Raw genomic sequence first — 23,223 nt, 5'->3', positions numbered from 1 at the left:
CCGGACATGGCTGCTGATTTGTTAGTTTATTCTCTATTTAAACAAACGATTGTGCCTATGATAGGTACGTATTTTGGAGAGAAAAATTAGAGAGCTTAGAGAGAGATATTGTTCTAGTTTTATTTGATAAAAGATTAAATACGTGAAGCCAATCAGAGTTCCGATAAAAGGAAATCTTTTAGAAGAATTGTGCCAGATGTTCTGTAAAGGGCTACTGAGGTAGAAGTCAAGTGGGTCGCTTGTCGTGTACAAGAAAGAGTAAATTGCAAAGGTTTTGTAATTCTTCTTGTATTCCTTATTCTTCTTATAGTGGATTGATTTCCTGGGTTTGGCTACCCCGGAGAGGTTTTACTTTTAGAAAGTTCTCTAAATGGTTTCCTCTTCGTAACCAAATATCTGTGTTCTTGTTTTCCATTATATATCTGTATTTTGTTGATAATTAATTGTTAGGTCAGATCTTATTCCGCTTAATATTTGTGAATCACTTAGACATTTGAATAGGTGTCGTTTGGAGTCGAATTTAGGTTTTTCATTCTTCTTTCTCCTCTTGACAACAGTCAACTTTGAAGCCAGTGATGTTTCGTTTTCAGGTTATTATCCACTTGACCACTCTTGAGTTAGTAGAATGTCGTTGTTGCTGCTATGTGCTAACCCTCTTTGACTTGTTCAATCAACCACCATCTGTCGTCAAGTCGTCGACCATAAGTAGATCGGAGATCGGTCGGAGACAATTAACCTCGTTTAGAATAATAATACAAACAACAAGAATACCACCCATGTTGTGATAAGTGGCAAGCCGACAGTGAAGAAGAGAACAACATATGCAGACATCATATGAGAGGAAGAAGAAGAAGAGACACTTACATTGTCATTATAATGTAAAATCTGTTTTTTGTAATATATATTCTTGTGGCATGATCAGCAGACAAGTTGACAAATAAAAATTCCAAAAGTTTGTTTATTCGTCCTCATCCAGAGATCTAGAGTGGCTACAAGTAGAACACAACCGTTTGCATTTGTTTGCTTGTTGGGTCCAAAAAGGCTATACCTAGTTAATGATTAATGAATTATATTTAGCCATGGAATTGGCATGCGTATTCCTCACAAAGGGAGAGTGCAGAGACCAACAAAAATCAATCAACTTTGATAAGAAATTGGATGGATCACGTGATCACCATGTGCTCTTTGAGTGAAAACCCCACCATTTTTGGCTCTTAATTGGATGGATATATATTCCTTCAAATAAGTCACACCACTTTTTTGTTACTGAATTAATATCAAGCTTCAAAGAGATGTATGAATTGCCTATAATTTTATGAGAAATATCAAATTTGGTCGGTACGTAGGTTTTCGTGCAATTTCAATTTAGTGTACCGGTTTCTAGCTTCGAGAATTTAATCATTAGATTTTCTACTGATTTCAAATATGTCTTTTCATCAACCTATTATCTAATTAATTAATTAATGATATGTCACATCATAACAATCAATTGATGCTACATTGCTCTCATTTGATTCGTCTTGTACTAACTGTATATGTCATATGACACTTCTACTTTAAATTACAAATATACCATAAATAAAATAAATAAAATAAAATTAAATAAGCGACTTTTACTTTAAATTACAAATATACCATAAATAAAATAAAAAACTAAAATTAAAGAAGAGAGAGAGAGAGAGAGAGGTGGCTGATCATCATCTAACTGGCATGAGAAGTTATCCACCAATAGTGAGAGAAGGCTATCCCTCACAAAGAGGGGTGGCTGGCCAACTCTCTATGAGAGACGGTCACCTCTTAGAGAGAGATGGCCACACCTTAATGAGGGGAAGCTATCTCTCACAAACAAGAGTGATAAACCCTTTGCCATGTCACCTTTCAGAGAGAGCACTGCCCTCTCATAGAGAGGGACGACTACTCCTCACACGAAAGGGGTCATCATCCCTCATTTGGTAAGGAACAACATTTTTCACCGGATAAGGGGCGGCCCCTACCACAACCCCTCCACCCCCCGCTATTACTATTCTTTGATAATAATTGGTGACGGAAAATGCTATAATATAACATCACGTAGATAATATTTAGGGGAAAGTCTGTATACCCCTGTCAAACTATCATTCAATTGCTAATGTCCTCACAAACTACCAAACATTGATAATGTCCACAATGACAAAATTACCCTTAGTCAAATTAAAAATAAAAATAAAACAATTTTTAAAAAAATAAAAATAAAAATTCGGGGTGTGAATTTTTTAAAAAATAAATAAAATAAAAAATTATTAGAGTACTTTTGTCTTATTGAAAAAAGTTTGAAAAAGTTTGAGATCACTTTTGTCTTTTTGCTATCCTTGGGGGATATTGTCAATTTTTTAGTAATTTAGGAGAAAAACTGTCAATTGGGTGGTAGTTTGAAGAGAATATGTTGACTTTTCTCTAATACTTACTAGAGCACTAAGCAAAAAACATACTACATACTTTCATAGTCACATAAAGATTAAATTAAAACACTAAATTTGATATATATATTTTCCTATTTTACTGGTAGGAGAAGGTGTTGAGACACGATTGATTGGCACCAACGAACGGATGAATGCTATGAGTACTCATTCATATATGAGAGTAGCAGCTATTTTTGACCACTTGCTTCAACCAATACTTCCAGGTTTCAAGACCCAATCATAATGCTATATGAAACCCATTCAAACAAAATAATGAAAAATAAAATAAAGTGTATATATATATCTGATGGTGGAGATTCAAGTCTCTGAGGATGCCTGTTGAGTGCTTTCCGGCCATCATGGTTTCCACAGCCGGTCAAACACCATCGTGAAAAGTCACAAGTTTCCAACGGGCTGCTGACACGTGTAATCCACAACTACCCCATTGCAAATTATCATAAGGGAATATCCGGGCCCCATTAGAAAATTCAGTCGGACTGGATGCAATTGGAGCTTAGGGCACAAATCTTTGATATGCAAGATCCCAACCTCATCAAAATACAGTATTCTCTTCTTTTGTTAGGGCACAAATCTTTGATATGCAAGATCCCAACCTCATCAAAATACAGTATTCTCTTCTTTTGTGCGTTCAAATGCAACGATTAAAAGGACAGGAATCTGCTCATACTAAGCTGCAGAAAAGTTGGGCTAAACACTTGAAGATGACTTTGACAGTAAAAGGGCTGCTGGGAATTGAAAAAGGAAGAGTGCAACAGATTTTATAAGGTTCCTGCTTCATCAAAATTAAAAGAAAACGAAAGAAGAATGATCAATTAGTATGAAAATGTAAATATTTATTCATAGTGAAGAAAATGTATTTGAGAGAGAGAGAGAGAGAGAGAGGGAGAACAATAATCATATCATGTAACAAAATACCTGAATAGAAAAATTAAACAAAAAGCTTTAAGAGAAAGAAGGTATACAATGCAAAACAGACAAGCAAGCTCTTAGTGTAGTAATTCCCAAGACAAAAGCAAATTCAAATGATAGGCAAATCCCAATTGTAAATACCAATATATATAATTGTAAACTACTAACAACAGTGTCCCTTAACAAATTATTATGATACCTTTAGCATGTTTATACTGAAGTGAAGCTAATTAAGAATATAAGAACATATAGAAACTCCTTTGGAATACAGTGATCAGCATCGACCTCTTGAAGCATTAATTTCTGTCAAACACATGGTGAAGTCTGCCTATGTAGCATTGACACATTACCAGGCATGGAACAACAGGAAAGGCCATAATGCGTGGAAGATCTGGGAAGATTATGATATAATTAAGATGATGGGAGAATAATAAAGCAATATGTACTATTTTATGCATATGGTCATAACCTATTCTAAATAATAATCCAAAAATCTAATTTGATTAGGTGTCTTCATATGCCACTTGTCGATAATCATAACAGGGGGTTTCTACTACTTGAAACTCTTATTCATGTCTAGGCTCTAGCATACTTATATTTCATGAGCTATAACGAATCAGGCTTCCAGTAATTGAAAATTCTCATTCATATCTTGCATACTCATAGTATTTCATAACCCTAGGTTTTATTAAAAGAATCATGTAATTCTAATTCCACCAAATTCAACAAATATTTTATTGATGCAAACGAATAAACCATGAAGAACTGCTTATCTACTGACCTCAGCAACAAAGCCATACTATTTTTATTGGACTATCATTTCCTCAATCCAACTTCTCTGAATGATTTTGATGCACCAGTCAACTATGTGACCATCGCATTGATTCATATGGGTATGGACTTTAGTTATTCAAACATTTATCAAATGACTCTAGCCTTGGAGACCAGCTTGATAATTGGCATTTCTTATTCACATGTAACCTAACCAGCTAGATTTGACAAAATGTTTTACCAGATGGGAAACCAGTTTGATTTACTAGAATACTGCTGAAATACTAATTCATGTTCTGTTGCAGTAGACCGAACAAGCCTTTGAAATTTTGCAGATAGCTCTTCACAAGAGTGAATTTCCGATGGCTGTACTTGTGTAATTGCAGTCTTTAAATGTTGCATTTGCGAATAGTGATCGTACAGCCTTCTCAGATTCACCAACCCATTTACTGAAAAGTTCTGGACCCTTCACGGAAAGGAAATTCAATCCTGCTTCAGAGGCAACTGCACGTGCCATGAGGACCAAACATCAAGATCCCTGTAGGGGGACGAGTCCCAATACGCTTGAATGCATCCTGGCGTTTTTGAGGCCACTCCACGACTTCCATTAATTGAGTTTTAACCTCACTTTGGCCACCAACAGCTTCCCAATTGACCTTTGGAACCTCAAGTATTACCTAGAAATGAATAAACAAGATGAGAGTTGATAAATTAGATCAAGTAGCATATTGTCTGTACTAGTTGTCAGACAAATTCTCCCACAATTAAAATTTATAAATTTTTCAAGTTTTGCTTATATGTGAGGCATTGAAGGCTGCAATAAAAGGTTAAAATACGAACAATTATGGGGGCTGGACTCCAACTGAAGCAACCACTTAGCTAGCATGATCAATGTGCTTAAGATCTGGCAACTTAAAATTACAAACAAGTCCATGGTCCCCTAACTTTATCTAGTTCCATGATACTTACATTCGTCTCACTGCTCATCATTTTGGAACTAGTGAAATACTCATATTAGATTCCTTTCTTTCCCAATTTTTCTTTTCTTGTTCTCCTTCTTTTGACCTCCTTGTATCAGAGAAATTCACATCTTCCCAGGGGGAAAGAGAGAATATAATTTGCTAAGAATTTAATAATTGCCCTCGTATGAACGGCTTATATAAAAGAATAACGAGTCAATAGGACTCACATAAAGTGCCATTCTAGATGGCAGACCTCACTTCCTCAAAAATTGATTCTCTAAGCAATGTGAATGCATAAACAATACCTCCCGCATGGCACTGGGCCTCACTTTTATCCTGGCCTTTTCAAAATCTTCAAAAGCTACTCTTAACCTACACTCTTCTTCAACGCCATCTATGATATGATCTGCATGTTCTGGAACAGCGCCCTTCAAGGTCAACGACAGACAAATCTCTGGGGAAACAGACAAATTTGAAACAGAGGAAGTTGCTGAATCTGCATCATCATTTCTTGTAACTTCTAAGCAATAAGATCCTTCTGTTATAACATCAGAACAACCTTCGCATGCAACAGATGTTGAACTGGAATCCAAATCATGACAAGAATATTTAAATTTAACATAATGCCTGAGACAAACCAATGCTGCCTCATTGCATAGGGTAGCTATTTCAAGCTAATGCATTAGTGTGACAAAAGTGCCCATTTTGACTAATCACAGACAAATCAAGCTAAACATATCATAATCACAAATAATTCATAATACCTATTTCAATTTCCCTGTCTAGTCTTCCAGGTCGTCTAAGTGCAGACTCAATACTATCAGGCATATTGGTTGCAGCAATTACAATCAATCCATCAGTTCTGCTGATCCCATCCATCAAATTTAATAACGTAGCAACCATTCTTTGAGATAGCTCTTCACCTCCATCTTTCTGAGCAGGGGCAATGGCATCCAACTCATCTATGAATACCTGTAATAAGATAATCCCAAAGTCAACAATATCACTCTGTAAGGCAAAGTCTTGAAACTTTGATGAATGCAATCGACTTGATACACTTGTTGTTTTTCCTTTAATTTCAAGAAAATATAGTTAGAATGTGAACACAATGTATAGGCATTAATTGTACTTAAGGCTGTAATCGACTTGAGCTGAGTCAAATATTGAATGTTCAAGCTCGGTTCATTTGACAGCCATTGAGGAGGATCATCGGCGTGAGGCTTTGGCTTCCCTCTCTAATTTTAAAAGCAGCTAGGAGTTTTAAGAATTTAGAGTGCTCCAAATAAAATAATGACATAAGTGAACATTTTGGGGTGAAGAAATCTAACCATGGCAGGTGCTGCTTGGCTTGCTGACTCAAAAACTTCGAGCAAAGCTTTCACTTTCTCCATAATATTTACTCGCAATTTCAGGTCCCTTCACAGAGAAAAGTCTAACACCAGCATCACAGGCACACAGCCGAGCTAAAGAAGTCTTTCCCGTGCCAGGAGGGCCATGCAGAAGCACTCCCTTTGTAGTTCGTAAACTGAAACTAAAACGGTTACATCAGTGATCACCATCTAATACTGAATATGTGGACCATAAAAACAGCTGCATTAAGTATGCAATTAAAGGAAGACAAGAACTTCAAAACATAGAATTGAATAGTTCATAGCCATAGGAAGAGAATCAAAAATAATTACAACAATGGGTAAGAGACAGTCAGCAACAATTATGTGCAGTGCGTTGATCTCCATATATACTGGAAAAAGCAATTACATATCTGACTATACCTAAGATTGCCCATAGTTCAGCTAAACGAAGTAAATGGGTATTATGAAATACGTACTCCAATAAATCAAAAGATGAAAAGAGTTGTAAGCACTTATCTCCAAAACAATTATAACTACAAAATAATAACTGTTTTGTGATTTGACCTTTTATGAACTGTACTATCAACGCAATCTGATATGTCAACATGTATCCATCTGTAGAGAACATTTTCTTTAAGTTTATCAATCAATTTCAAAATAATAATAATAATAATAACAAATCAACCCCAAAGAAAAGGCAATAGTCCAAAAGTCTAGTACAGTATAGCATGATATTAAAAAGAAGAAAGTCAATGCTAAATACCTGAACAAATAAACAAGAGAAAATATTTTGCATGGCATACCTCGACAAAGTGTCCTTCACTGATGAGGAGATTATTATATCTTTCAAAATTGCACATTCTTTTGAAAGACTACCCAACTTCAAAGTATTGTCTACCACATTAGCTTTAACATCCTTATATTCAAATTCAACACCTGAAAAACCTCCTTTCTGAGAAGTTTCAGACACCATATTTGATGGAAAATACAGACAGACTTTTGTATCATGGTTTACAACAAAAGCATGGTTCAAATGGTCCACCAGTTCAGGATCTTCAAAGAGCAAATGATGACTTTTCTCATTCGTAAAATTATGGCTGCTACTCTTTGCTGACAATTGTTTAGCACCTATCACACGAAAAATTGAAAGCTTAGAAAGTATCTGGATGGCGACAAAATTTCCACATAACAGATTATGAGAAGGCAACCACTTAATAACACATGTATGAAGAAGTTTCTTAAAACTTTTATCCCCTATTACCTCACTAATATCAAATGAATCAATAGATGAACTGCTTGAATTTGGTAAACATGATACTGAATTTTCACGTATTGGTGAAGTTATGTGACTAGTACTAGAAGAGCTAAGTTTTGACTGATACAATGGAGTTTTAGGGGATGAAACCATTCCGATTTCAAATGGATCACCATGTTTTTCTGCAGGAAAGTTCATGGAAGACAACATATTACTTGGCACTGTTGATTTATTCTTCGAAAGAGCCAGCTCTAGATGCAATTCCTTGCAGTTGTATACAACAAAAGAGCTAACTCTGGTGCCATTTGGTGTGTCATGTCCATTTAGAGGACTGGATGCGAATTGGCTTTGTATAGGGTAAACAAACACAACTCTGCCTGAAGTAGGACAACCCATGGTGTAGGAAAGGTTGGAAGACAATCGCACTTCATTCTTCAAAACCTGGGAAAGTTAAAAATGCAAAAAAAAAAAAAAAAAGTCTTAGTAATGAGATAGACCCCAATCTCAGTTTGATCTGATGTATCAAGATCCATTAACATAATAGGTGCAAAATTAGGTACACCAGCAACTCCAAAATTTACCAATAAACCAAGACAAACAAAAACATGAATTGATGATATGGAGAGAATGAAATAACATTTTTTTTTTTTTCAAAACACGTACATTGTATCTTTTTATGTTCTAACAGCTGCTTTGGACCAAGATTCAAATAGTCCATTCTATTTCTAGAAGGCATGCCAATCCTCATAGGATATATAAAACGTACAATGTCTAAAGGAATTTTCTTAAATTATAACATCATTAAGCCAAGTGCCCTTCCCAAACCTTTTAAAGAAACAGCCCAAGAAAAAAAAGCAACCCAGGCTTTCGAGGCAATGCTATACTTATTTAACACATTTCCTCAAATTACATACGATGTTAAATTTTCTGGATGTTGCAACAGCAAAAAGGATTAATAAACAATAACAGTTTATTTCTCAAAAGTTCATCCTGTTGCTCAGAATATCACCTGCATTTATCTTCGACGGAGGTCTTCTCAACTGAAACCTAAAATTCCAACCTCTAAAAGGCTGCAAACCTGCTTTAAACTAACCAAATCAATGCTACAGTAAATTATTAATGCAAGACATGATGGTTAGATTGTGAAACTCCCAATTCCAATAATGCTACAGTGTAGCAAGAATCCCAATTGCAAGAATGCAATTGAAGGTTTCATGAACCAGTTCAACAAGTACAACAATCGAAGACTTGAAGCATTTAACAATAGCATGACGGAAGTGAAAAAAACCAATCTCAAACAGTTATTCTGCAGAATACAGAGTTCGTGCAAGGAGTGTGTTTAGGCACACAAATACCAAATGTTCCCAACTTTATCCTATTTATCAATGCATTTACTTCCCTTTTTCTCTGAAATATTTTTGGTAGTTGTCATATAACAAATGGTTTCAAAATTGAAACAACTAAATTACCATTCATAGCTTACTAGAAGCAAAAACTGTCGCAAGAGCAAAGTAGCTCCCCACTTCTTTAGCCGTTTTCTCTACTGTATCAATCCCAAAATATGCAGCACATTCATCTGATAATGAGCTGAGTGGGAAGCTTGATGAAAAGTTATTCGTTGAAGAAGCAAGTGACACCTGACAACAGGATTAAGATAAAAAAGAGGATAAGTATGCAATCACATATCCCCTTTTGTGGGACTATCTATTACAAGTTACTTTAGGATTATAATAAGACAAATCCAACTAAACTAACAAATTTATTTGTTTGATTTATAGAGGCTTATAAGTTTCTACATCAACTGAAATGTTATTACAGTAACAAGAGAAATAGAAACAGAACATGAAAAAGAGCGACAATTAAAAGCATTCAAGCAAACAATATCCATAAAGGATATCAAACTGATATCCTTGTTATAAGTAAAGCTAATCAATGAAAGAAGCAACTTCTTGAGAACTGGATACCACAAAAGAAAAGGGCAACGTTATTTTAAGCTAAGAGCTTTAGCTTTCAAGTACAGACGGAGTGAGGCAAGGAGACCATAGAAAGGGACTAGATTAGGACATTAAAATACCATCATTTACATCCTAACAAGTGTCATAAACAAGTATGCTAAGCTTATGAGCTATGATTTCTAGGCAAAGACATATTGTCATGCTGAAACAGACAGGGCATCTAGAAGATAAGGATAGACAGAAATTTCCTAAAAACTGGAGACATGCTACACATCATTCTCTCAATCATCTCTTTTTGCAAATCTAATGAATCTTTGTACATTCATGTGGGTCCCAAAAAAATTCAGTAGTAGATTCACTCGTTCACTGTACAAAGATGGTTAAGAGAACGGTTTTTATCATTTCTCTAAAAACCGAGCTTGAGGAATTTTCTTCCAAGTAACGTGTCATAGCATGCGCATGCGCTTTTCAAGTGTTTTTTTAATAAGACTAGTAAAAAAAAAAATTGTGCTTTTTCATACGTTGAAGTGAAAATTTCTGTCCAAAAGATAATGGTGTAATACTGTATCTTTGCAGTTCACCATGAAAAGCAACCATAATTCTTTACAAACAGTGTAGGTTCAATACAAACAACCCTAACCAATTATTCAAATTCCAGTAGAAATAATCAATTACCGATACGATGGAATGAGGAGCAAGGGAAGAATCAAGCATGGAACTCTCGGAAAGCCAAATTTTACAGCCTTGGAGGTCGTCCTCGACATCAGCAACTTTTCCGATAAAAGCAGATTTGGCGATTAGAGAAGGATATATGCTAATGCAAAGAAGCTTCTTCGAGAGCGCGCAAAAGAACCTCTTCGCTGGCTTCAAAAGGACATGCAGAGTGGTCACCGCTTAACAGCCTCGACTGTGCCTTGGAATGCTTCTTTGTCTTGGGGGCCATCTTTTCCCCCGCTATATAAACTTTGAAATCATCTCAGACGTTGGAGCTTCTGAGATCAAATTGATTAATCAAATGATTGATAATTGGCTGCCTATCAAACACTTTCACGTAATCTGCAAAACCCTCCTCACCTGCAAGGTTTAAGAGAAGACATTTAGGCTTTGTTTGGCAAAGCTGTTCATCACAATTTTTCATCAAAACATTCTAACTTTTTTCACTTTTTATATAACATCATTCACTTTTTATTACTATTTAAATAAAAAAATCACTACAAAACAAAATTTTTTCACTTTTCCATACCACTTTTTTACTTTTTTATATCAAACATTCTTACATTTTTTTTTTTCATATCAATTTGCATCAATTACAGTGTCTATGGAAAAAGACTTTGCCAAACAAAACCTTAATTTTTTTATAGAACTTGTCATCTTTCAATTCTTTTCAATTTCACCTCTCCATTAAATTTTTTTTATTAAATCCTAATACTCATTTTTTAAAAATAAATATATAAAAAATAAAATAAAATGAAAATTTCTATAAATTCCGTTAAATTTTTATCAATGCATAAATCCTTGCAATTCTTTCCTAAAAAAATTAGGAGTATTTTGAAAATTTTGACGCCCCTCCCTCCGTTAGGATTTACTGTTAAATCACAATGGACGGGTGAAATTGAAAGATTGATACATTAAATTGAGAGTTTTTGAAGTTTAAAATGATAATTACAAATGTGAAGAAAGTTCAAAGAGGTTAAATGAAGTTTTCCCTAATTACTATTTACTAGTCCAACTCATAAAATCCTCATGAGCCAAATAATACTACAAGGAATACTTTTGTCCTTCTTTTATTCTTCCAAATGTAATGTCTTTTAAAATTACTGATTCAATAATGATACAATGGTAATTTTAAAAGTCATATTGTCTTTGGAGTGACAAAATATGACAAAAGTCTTCCTTTTAGAGTTACTCATTGGTTGCATTGTTGGACTCACCTGTCTCTTCTTAACTCTTTCTTTAATTAAAGTAAAAGACAGAATAATTCTATGAGTGACTGATAAGCATATATGGCTTGAAAAATGAAAATTGTGTAGTTTACATTAATTAAAACAATATATTGTCTTGTATGTTAATTGATGGGCTATTTAATTACTTGGTTGTTTAAGGTTGTAGTTGATTGTATTGTTTCTATACACTCTCATCGGAGCTAGTGTCCTTTACATGTTTGTCACTATGCTGGCTTCCCCTGAGCTTGACTCTGCTGCTACCACACTCGCAATTTCATTCTTGTCATGAAAATCATCTACTTCTACTTTTTTCTCTTGTTTATCAAATAAGCATGTATGGTTTGAAGAGATGTTCAATCTTTGTTGCCACCAAATTCATGGCTGGGGATTATATCTAGTTCTTGGTAAGTTCAGCTTGATAGAAGCTTTTGTGATTTTTTTTTTTTTTTTCATTTAAATCCATGAATTGATGGATGTAGTTTAGGCTTTTGGAGAGTTATAGAAAGTGCAATTTTCTTTGAAGTTTATACTCAAGAATCTCTCTTCTACTATAATATTATAGAGCAAGTTTTACATTTAGGTTCATCATGGACATTTGTCAATAACTTTGGCTACTGTTGGCCTAATTTAGGCATTTCTGCTTCCTGGTTGGACCTTGAAAGGAGAGAAAAAAAAAAAAAAAAAAAAAAAAAAAAAGGCCCTTCCCAATCTGTGAATAGCAGGATTATATTCTCATTCTAGTATTCATTCATGTTAATAATATACTCCATTCTTTAAATGTGTGTTGTTTGGCTTGATGGTGCTTCTCATATTTTAAAATTTTTTGGATAATTTGTTAAGACATTGTGCTCAGATACTCGTCTCTTGCATTGTCTTATGAGGTACTAAGCATCAGAATTAGTTTTCATTATGGGAAAAGTACACTTTACTCCCCCAAAGTTTGAGCCGATTTTCAATTCAACCCTCAATATTTCAATTTTTGCAATGCACCCCCAAAATTTAAAATTTTTGCAATTCAGCGTATTCATTAGTGAGTGTCATCTTCCCTGACAAAAAATTTCAATTTTTCCCCAAAATGCCCCCACCCCCAGCCACATCTAAAGCAAGTTGGTTGCTCACATCTTCAAGCTCTTTCTGTCGTTCCCCTTCCTTCTTCTGTCATCCCTGATTATTTCTGTAGATAGAAACTGAAAAATTAAATCCTGGAAAGTTTCCTTGTGCTGTTCTTTAATGAACAGTTAAGGAAGCAGTTCTGTTAATGGACTTTCAAGTGTGAAATTCATTGCATTGTCAGTTTGTTTATTCCTTGAAATGGAGATGCTCTCTGTTTATGCATTTTGGGATGAGTGATGTGAATTTTGATATGCATTGTTAATTGATCTTGATTTTCAGAAACAGCCTACACGAATTGCGAAGGGATCAGAATTATAGGTGCAGTTGAATCTTGTCCAGGAAGATCTAAAGAAAGCAAAGGAACAGATAGCTTTGGCCGAGAAAGAGAAGGTGAGAGCCATTGATGAATTAAAAGAAGTGCAAAGAGTTGCTGAAGAAGCGAATGAGAAGCTTAGGGAGGCTTTGGTGGCTCAAAAGCGAGCTAAGGAAATTAATCTCGGTTAATTACACTAATATGGGTTTTATTTAGGACCAATCATGAGGCTCCCCACCTCAACTTTATTGAAGAACACAAACTCCTCAATAAAATACCAGAACACCAACAACCCAATAGAAGAAACAAGACACAAACAGAGTAAACTTACAAAGCCACTCTACAACTAAACACAAACCAGACCAAACAAACGACCAAATTCTCGGTTGTCTTCTTAAATCTACCTGAATTACCCATGGCTTACAATCTACCTGAAATTCTCAGTTCTTGATTCTATAGACATGCTTGGATATTCTCTGGAAATCATCTTTAGGAAGAGATATCTGCTTTATGTACATTACATGATTTCCTCCATTCTTTGTGATTATTTCCTTGTAACTATCTTAGAAAGATATTATTCGTATTATCCCTGATTTGGGAAGATTGACCCAAGGGATTTTTACCATGTATCGTTTGTTGTACACACTATAAAATGTAATGAAAAATACTCTTTATCGCCACCTTGAGATTGAGTTGCTCAAACTTTATTAGTTAAGGCCTATTGAATCATCTATAATTCACAATTAATCCCGTTATTATCATAATTATTAACCCAAAAAGAAAGAGCAATCTCCTTCGGACCCTTGTGCTTCTATTTCCCCCTCTATTGGGTGATAGTCCTTTGGAGGGGGAGGCCTGTTGCAGACCCCCTCACAACATTCTATTAGATCTTATAATTTAGGGAAGATAGATGATAATAAAAAAGAGAGACTCGAAGAATTAAGGTTGTTCGGCCTATGACTCACATCGACACATCAAAGCCTTTACATGGCTACATCTTTTCTTTTCACTTGATTATTTGATTGTAAAGAAGACTCTATTTATAGAAAAATAGTATGAATATTACATGTCTATTTTACTTCTACATTAACAACCATAATTGTAACTCTTGTCACTTGAGTTCTTGTAACCATTGTCTATTGAGATCTTATAATTATTGTCTCTTGAGCTCTTATAACTATTGTCTCTTCAGCTCTTGTAATCATTGTCTTCTTAGTGGTAGAAGTGGTTATTGCAAGTAGTGGGTTAGAATTTTTTCACATCCGTAAGATCCCCAAGAAAGTCCCCATGAGTTGCAGAATGACCAATAGTTTTTCCGTTTAGGCTTCCAAATCCCACCATCATAATTGCATGATAGTCATCATTTTTACTCTCTTGCTCTTGAACTTCATGTTTACGGCGTTGAACTTCAAGTTTAGGACGTTCATATATACCATTCAGTAACATGATAACAAAAGCATAAAAAAACAAAAAACAAAAACAACAATTTGATATTATTACCACCACAACTATAAGTTAATTATAATTATCTCACGGAATTTGCCAAATCCCCTTTCTATTAGGATTATGGCCGCTACGGGTTGTCTTCTCACTACTTTCAACATCACCCATTCATCTACCTCTGTAGGAAACGGCCACCATCTAACCCCGCACATATGTCGCATTCATTTTCTAGAAGAATGAAAAATTGAAGTAAATAAATAACAAAGATAGATAATTGAAAAATAAAAAATAAGGTTATTCTTAATTACCTCTATGTTTGTATTTGGTCTTCCCTTTTGTTTTATGCCTACTATGGGATACCCGTCTTTACTTCTAAGTCCTTTTTTTTTTTTGACCCATTCAAACGTTGTTGGAAGCTTATACCTAGAAATTGTTTTTTCTTCTGGAATGCAAAAGTCCATTAACTCCTGTATGGATAAATTATGGCATGGTTTTGATAGATCTTTCGCTTTATGAGAGCTTGTAGTAGTCTCTGCAACTATACAATGGCCTAACAAAATCCTACAACCAAAAATATATCTATATATTTAATTTCTGAAAAATTATACCATAGCTAAAATATTAAATCTTGCATGACTTACCATCGATCTGCTTAACAATGTAAGGGGGAAGCACATCATAACGTCGATAATGTCAATCATGAAACTCTTGCTAGCATATAAATCAGTACACATAAAAATAAAAATAAAAAACAATACTAGTGAGGTTGAGAGAAGTTAGTGTTAGTGGTTAATAGAAGTTAGAACTGGTAAAAGTGGTTACCACTTAAAAGTTATATTATATTCTTAGTGGTAGAAGTGGTTGTTACTGCAAGTAGTGGGTTATCCTTATGTACTCTGATTGCTGACTGGGACAAAATCAGGGGTATCCAGGTTCAACCAACTCACCAAAAATAGAACCTATCAATTTCCAAAACTCTTACGGGAAACAACCTTTGCCTAAACCAAAAAACTTTCATTTTCACATAAGAACTTTTCATTTTCTCACTTTACGCAGCCAGTGTGAGAGAGAGATGGGCACGGTGGTAAAGAGGACGAAGGAGAGGAGACGATAAAAAGTTTTCGCGAATTGAGTTCAACTATTCTCAGTCTATTTATCTAATAATGTGCTATAAGGTCTATCTTTTGACCAATGTTTACAAGCATGAAAACCATTCATATTGTCGACCCCTATGGCTCAGTTGGGGCGGCCGGCCACCCCCTATGGCAAAAATGGGGTGCCCAGACAGCCACCCCATATTTTTTTTTATTATCTTTTTTTATTTGTTTATTATTTTATTTTACATTTTCTTTTTAAAATGTAAATAATATTTTATTATTTTATTATTAGTGGGACACATGGCTTGTTGTAGACTCTTGGATGAAATTGGACGGCCAAGATTGCATAATTTCATAATCTTGAATTCCCCTGGAATTCCAGAGGATCCGAATCCCTATTTTAAAATGATAGAATGGTCTAAAAAAAATATAAAATGACTATTCTACCCTTATAAAATAAGAATAGACTCTTGTCCATTTCTTTTGAAATGAAGAGGATCATGGCCCATTATTAAAACCTTTGATTTTACCATCTTTTTCAGTCTATGTTTTGTCATATAGTCTAGTGCCACCAGTACTACATCATTGAAACCTTTGATTTGATCTGTTCCCTCCACTTTTGATCATTTGATCGAATTGATGATTTCCCACTATTTCAACTTTCTTCTAAAGTTTTTCCACTAACTTGTACACATTTGACATGATGAGTTTGTGAGTAATTATATTGGCGGGCAACTAACAATGGGGAGTTTTCGGTCAGAAGTGCATACCATCTAGTGATGGACCGAATGAAGAGGACAAGAGGAGAATGTTCCAAGACTCCTGAAGGTAATAATATATGGAGGTCGATATGGCAACTGAAGGTATCAAATCCCACTAAGTTGTTTTTATGGAGGGCCTACAGTAACATTCTTCCTACCAAAGTGAACTTGACTAAGAGAAGGGTTCTGGACAATGACACATGCATCCTGTGTAACCAAGAACCAGAATCCGTGGTTCATGCTTGTGGTCTTGCCCGGCTGCACAGGATGTGTGGGGCTGCTGCATTCCCAGAATCCAAAAAAGTCCAACCATGGTAAGGGATTTTGAATCCACTGTCAACTTGCTGTTCGAACAGTGCACCAAGGAGGAAGTTGAGATGTGTGCAGTGGTGGCTAGAGGCATCTGGACACGAAGGAATGCAGTGGTACATGGGGAGGAGTTTCCCATCCAACTACCATTGTCAGCAAGGCGATTGAAAGCTTAACTTTTTTTCGATCGCTCCAGATTGAGGAGAAGATGAATGATAACGGATTGCTGCAAGTGACGGAAGAGAAGTGGACGCCTCCCCCGTCCGGTAGATTTAAAACCAATTGGGACATTGCGTTAGACTCACAACAAAACCGGATGGGGCTCAGAGTAATAATAAGAGACGAAAGAGGTCGGGTCATGGCAGCATTAAGCAAGACGTTGGATTCTATCCAAGAACCAGTTATCGGCGAAGCAATGGGGGCATTAGAGGTAGCTGAATTCAGCAGAGACAGCGGGTTTCTCGATTTCATTCTTGAAGGGGACTCCAAGCAGGTTGTAGAGGCCATCAATTATACGGGGACTTTATGGTGCAAATTTGGGCATATTGTGGGTGACATTCAGGAAGTATTGAAGACCTTTAGAAAATGGGATATTAAACATGTAAAAAGGACTGCAAATATGGCTGCCCATGGCTTAGCCAAGGCTGCCATAAGGGAGAGCGGTGAGAGAATATGGTTGGAAGATATCCCCAATATCATTTTTGATGTTGTTACCCTAGAGCAAATTGCTCCTTCTGTTTAGAGCTTTCCAGCTCTTGATTATTCCACTATAGTGAATAAACAGAATTACCTTTGTTTCAAAAAAAAAAAAATTTATTTGTTGTCAATGAATTAACATAAATTAATTCCTCGTTTATTGGTATGTAAGACTCGTTTATTGGTATGTAAGATATTATGCTATGAATATCATAATATCTTAATTTTGAGCATATTAATATTATTATCTACATGTATATTGTCAAACACTGATGAGATGATACAGAGGTTGAGAAGTTCCGGGCTGTTGAGTTGGAACAGGCAGCAATTGAGGCAGCCCAGAAGAAGGAAGGGGAATGGCAGAAAGAGCTTGAAGATGTGAGGAACCAACATACTTTGGAGGGGGCATTTTAGGAAAAAAACTTGAAATTAAGTGATCATGTTTCCGTCAGATCACTAGAGAAGACGGCGCTCACTAACGAATAGGCTGAATTGCAAAAATTTTGAACTTTGGGAGTACATTGCAAAAATTAAAACATTGGGAGTTGAATTAAAAATCGGCTCAAACTTCGGGGGGAAAAGTGTACTTTTCCCTTTCATTATTTATTTTTAGCAATAGATTGATTCTTGTTTTTGTATTTGTGCCCATTGTTTTCTTGGGCGCTGCTCATTCATATGGTGACATATCTCTATGTGGTATTGCTGTTTGCAGCTTTGGCATAATGGGTTTTTTCCTATTCACCTCTGAGTCTTTGAATGAGGGCCATCTTGATAAGCTCTCTGTGATCAGATATCTGATGCAATTCTTGATGCCTGTTTGTGACACATGGTAAGGAGAACGCAGAGTCAGCAGCCACATCAGCAAATCCATGTGAGATATCTTCATCAGGAACATTTGTACCACATCAACTTGATGCAAATATTGCAGCAGAGGTGGGTGCCACCTTCTTCAGATTAATGCAGAAGGCTTATCCACAGCAACTACACATGTAGCTTGTGTACATCATTGCATCAATTCAAACCCTTCAAGAGTTATCTCCTTAAGACTTATCAACACAAGCACTGGAGATAGAGATAAAAGAGGAATATAGAGACTAAATTAGAGGATAGAAGAAAGTCTTAAAAAACCACAAAAAAAAAGTAGACATTGGGAATGCTTGGATTGCATTTTAGCACTTCTATCCATTATTTTAATACAAAATATTTCTCTCTTTTTTCTTTTTTTTTTTCTTTTTTTTTTTCGCTCGCTTTTTACCTTTACGATTATGTTGAAATTTTGTAAAATATATTTGAATAGAAAAGCAAAAATTAATTTTATTTTCTAAATATAAAGAAAATCAAATAAAAGTTGATGCTATTGCTCTCGGTGAATACATAACTTAAATAATATCCCAAAAGGGTGTTACCTGAATTTCGTAGGGTCATTGAAGTGGTCGAGACGGGAATCTCCCAATCGGAGGGAGTATGCAGTTTTCTTGTATTCCTCCCAAGTGAAGGGCTTATAGAGACTTGGTTTCTCCGGTGAGACCAACTCCGGGAGAGGAAAGATCCATGTGTTGAGGGGTGGAGCCCCGAAGTACACCGTTGACATTCTTGGCTTCATTGAGTTTGCCAATACCCTGTGTCTCACACTCACCAACCTCCCATTTGTCAAAGCCTTCATTGCCAATACGAAAACTATGTGAGGAGATTAAACTAATCAAATTTGTTTTTCTAGGTGATTTCCACTTGCATTTTTAATAAAATATATAATTTTTTACCAGTGTTTTGAAAGCATTGACCCAATTATACAATGTACATGAAAATAAAGAACCCGTTTAGGAGTGCGATTACTTCTAGAAGTGACTTACTTTGACTATTATTACTTTTCTTGATACTTTGATTTTTCTTCTAATATTAAAAAAAAAAAAAAAACTTGACATTTTTCTTGGAATTATTTATGTAAATGTAAAGGTTAGATAATTTTTATGAAACTCAGATGTCTCGATAAACATGAATTTCATAAGAATTCTCTCGTATTTACTATTTAAATGATTAACAACTTGAAGATTAAAATTGTTAAAAATCTGGCATAGACTATTCATTTGATTATTACCAACCTGTAGGGCATCACCAACGAAAACACAGAATTCACGGGGGTTAGGAGGGACTGAAACCCACAACCCGTCCTTCAAAGATATTTGAAGGCCCCCAACGTCGTTGGATCGCAAGATAGTCAAGATCTGAGGGTCAGAATGTTCCCCAAATCCTATCCGAGTGTTTTTACATTGATAAAGTTTTGGTGATGGATTCCAATCACTGACATCATTCATCGGAGGATAGTGATTCAACCTAAGAAGTGAGTCACTGTCAACGTCTCTGATGAGCCTACTGAAGGCACACTTGTCACGGACCCAAAGGCCTTCAGCCACTAGATCAAGAATCTCACATGCTACTTCCTTCATTGCTTGTATGTAATTACTTACACTATCACTGCAAACCAAAAAATAAATAAATAAATGTTAGTCTACCCAAAATAACATTATTATTTCTAAGAAATTTGTATTCAATTTAAAATAATAATAATAATCTAAATCAATTTATTAAAAATAACATGTTCTAAAGAGAAATGTGACGTTTATCTGTCCAAGTAAATTATTTTGAGCTGCCTACCTACTTGTTATATAGATTTTTTCACATTTACTATCCGAATTACTAGCAATATGAGCAATTAGCAATTTAGACAACAGATTACTGAGTTTCTAAATCTTAATTTAATAGACTGATCAAAAGAATTTTCTTTTTAAAACTAAGTCCCACCGTTAACTTTGAATTAGGATCCTCTTCATTTCATTTGAACTGGAGAATATTCAATTAGTTATAGTAAATGAGTATTTTTATTTTTCAAAATGTGAAAAGACAAAAATACCCATCCACCATAACTAGCTAGATATTCTCAAATATACTGTTTCCGTTACTTTGAATCTTTTTCTTGATTTGATTGTGAAGTTATTGATTTCTTTCTTGTCTAATTAATTATATCCTCACTGGCTAGTGGGAGTCACAGTTCTAATTGGACATTGTGTGTTTCTCCTTGTCAATGAAACCCCTTAATAGTATTCGAGACGACAGGAGACCGAATTTAAAAGAAAAAGAAAAAATTAATTAATTAATTTTGAGGGCTTGGACTCAATAAAAACATAAAATTTAGATGATTTCTCATCTATTGGGGTTGCCCGTTAGATGGGAAAAGTGGGGTGTTAGACTTGGGCCCAACAGCTTTTAGGCCGATAGGATATAATATCGCACGCTTGGCTCCGGCCAGTATAATTAAAGAGCCGTAGACCCCAAAACAAAAGAAAAGTCCACTCTATTTCTTCTATGGAATCATGGATGAAACAAAGGCGTCCAACTCCTTGAAATCAAAACTTTATATACTTTATGTTCAATTAATATATGATTTCTTTTCTCATAAAGGAAAAGACATCCTTTTCTAGGATGCCAAACACTACTAAACAAATCTTCCCCGCCATTTCATCTGCAAATTAAATTAAATTTAATTACATTCCCAATTATTTACAGGTCTCAGAGAGTCAGAGTACTTCCTTTTATATATATATTCTATAATATGTCCCTGCGTCACTATTTATTTATATTCAACATTAATTAAAATAATTCAAAGAAAATGAACCAAGCATGCCACATTAATCCTAAGCATGAAACGCGCGAACCTGTTGGGGGCACAAAAGAAACACAAAACAAAAGTTGTGTTCTCTACTCTCTAGCCTGTTCGGCTGTCCCTCCCTCCCATGTCTTTTTTAAATAATGTCCGAAAAGTTCCAAACACAAAAAAAGAAGAAGAAAGATGTGAGGTGTCACCTGAATTTCGTAGGGTCATTGGAGACAGCCATGGATCTTTCAGAAATAGAGAGAGGATTTGTGTGAAGAAGAAGGTATTCAAGCTCACCCATATCGCCATTGGGGCCAATGTTTTTGCACCCATAACCAAAAGGACTAGCCGGCCCCGCTCGCTTCTTCTCCGCCACCGGTTTGGCGAAAAACTCCACCCCTTCCTCCTCCATCCTCGTAACTATCTCATTTGACACGCCATGGTTAACCACTTTGAAGAAGCCAAATTCTTCGCAGGCACTCACCACTAGCTCAGATAGCATTGACCTGTTGAGAGAAAGATCAATGTTGGGCACCCTAACTGCCTTTGTTTTCTTGGTTAATCTTACTGGGGTGGGAGAAGGCACCACCATGTTTGTTTCTGGATATAGACTTAGAAAGTAAGTAAATCAAGAATTTGATGATCAGTTTGAGCTTTGGAGGTATGGCCATGGTTGAAGATATATGGTGCCCTTTTATACAGCCGAGAGAGAGAAAAGAGAGAGAGAGAGAAAAGAGTGGGGCTACTCTGACTATCATAATTGTTAAGAGTCTTACATAATCAATAATATAATTAATTCAAATAAGGTATCATTGAATAGTTGTTTTAGGTTATATATATATATATATATATATATATATATATATATTGTTGGGTTTTGAATTGCCAAATTCAGTGACAAAATACATTCATCTGCAATTCCGTCAGCAGTGCATACACGAGGTGTTGTGTCAAGAGAAGACCTAGAAGATGTGGTTAAGCTTAACCAATCATAATAGAAGATCTATATGATATGGTTAAGTTTAATCAAATCGGAATTCTTTAATTAGAGTTAAAATAGGATTTGATTAAATTTCGTATCCTGCACATGTATCAGTATTCGGACCATAACTTTCGGCTCAAGAATTGGATTGAGGTGAAACCAGCGGCATTGGAAAGCTAACACAAAATTCTACAAATCTTTGTGAAATAAGATTTTCAAAATTCGAAAGTTAGCTATGCCAAAATCGTCTCGCAAGATAAGGAAGAAAATTTGGATGAATCCTATTCCAACTAGAACTAATTTTTCTTCCCATTTCAACTAGTACTAGGTTTTCTTGTAGTCTATATATAGAGAGCTGTTATGCACGAAATTGTAAGGAATTCCACATAAGAATTCCATGTGCTAAGAGAGCGTTTAAGATATTGAGTGTTAGGGTTAGTCTCTCTTAGAGTTAAAGGTTGTGTCTTCAGCACAAATCATATACAACCGAAGTCTACCGGAGTTCCGGTAAAGGAGATTAAGTAGAAGGATTGTGCCAGATGTTCTGGAAAGGGCTACTGCGGTAGAAGTCAAGTGGGTCGCTTGTCTTATGCAAGGAAGTGTCAATTGCAAAGGTTTTGTAAGTGTGAACTTCTTGTAATCCTTATTCTTTTATAGTTGATTGATTTCCTGGGTTTGGCTGCCCCGGAGAGGTTTTACATTTTAGAAAGTTCTCTAAATGGTTTCTTCTTCGTAACCAAAATATTTGTGTCTCTGTGATCTATTGTTCTACATATTTTGGTTGTATGATTGTTTAATTTTTAATTCTGCGTATTATTTGCATACACCTATTCAACCCCCTTATTGGTGTCGTTTTGAGTCGTATTTAGAATTTTCATATATGTATTGCATTACGACTTTTCCTTTTTCTCGTTTGTTATAAATTGCAACTTTTGTCTTTTAGAATGTTATTTAGTAAATGATATAAGCATGGGCTTTAATCTTTGTGGTAATCAAGGCCAAGGAATGGATAGGCATGCTATGAAAGAATTCATAATGCGGAAATAATAAGATAGTGACACAGAGATTTACGTGATTCAGTCTATGACCTACATCCATAATATCAAGCCCTAGTCTACAAATAGATTTCTACTCTAACTAGGTTAGTTAAGTGACAATCTTTAACTATTCACCTGTAACTTAATGATAGTCTTCAAGTGACTCAGTGATATTCTTCAACGGTAAGTTAGTAATAGTTTTATACTGTGACTATTA

General features: G+C 35.3%; 1 protein-coding gene and 1 pseudogene across 1 annotated transcript; both read right to left on the bottom strand.

Moving 5' to 3' along the window:
• Positions 1-2,577: 2,577 nt before the first annotated feature.
• On the bottom strand, positions 2,578-10,774 carry LOC132168515 (calmodulin-interacting protein 111-like; annotated as a pseudogene).
• Positions 10,775-16,505: 5,731 nt separating this feature from the next.
• On the bottom strand, positions 16,506-21,579 carry LOC132169174 (gibberellin 2-beta-dioxygenase 2-like). The gene is made up of 4 exons (XM_059580251.1): positions 21,197-21,579; positions 19,438-19,810; positions 18,763-18,995; positions 16,506-16,695 (listed from the first exon to the last, which is right to left on the bottom strand). Exons 1-4 carry the CDS (start codon positions 21,577-21,579, stop codon positions 16,506-16,508), a joined length of 1,179 nt encoding a protein of 392 aa, XP_059436234.1.
• Positions 21,580-23,223: the final 1,644 nt, after the last annotated feature.

This window comes from Corylus avellana, chromosome ca2 (genome assembly GCF_901000735.1).
Source record: "Corylus avellana chromosome ca2, CavTom2PMs-1.0".
Lineage (NCBI taxonomy): Eukaryota > Viridiplantae > Streptophyta > Magnoliopsida > Fagales > Betulaceae > Corylus > Corylus avellana.
This window is presented reverse-complemented; position numbering and strand designations above follow the sequence as displayed.

What these genes read in the sequence shown, in the direction of transcription:
- LOC132169174 (XM_059580251.1), bottom strand. Translation starts at nt 21,579, where the DNA reads ATGGTGGTGCCTTCTCCCACCCCAGTAAGATTAACCAAGAAAACAAAG. An exon ending in TCGTTGGTGATGCCCTACAG is followed by an intron (nt 18,996 to 19,437) that starts GTTGGTAATAAT and finishes TTGGCAATGAAG; the next exon opens with GCTTTGACAAATGGGAGGTT. An exon ending in TCCCGTCTCGACCACTTCAA is followed by an intron (nt 16,696 to 18,762) that starts TGACCCTACGAA and finishes AACTTCCTCCTT; the next exon opens with GGTGCACTGTTCGAACAGCA.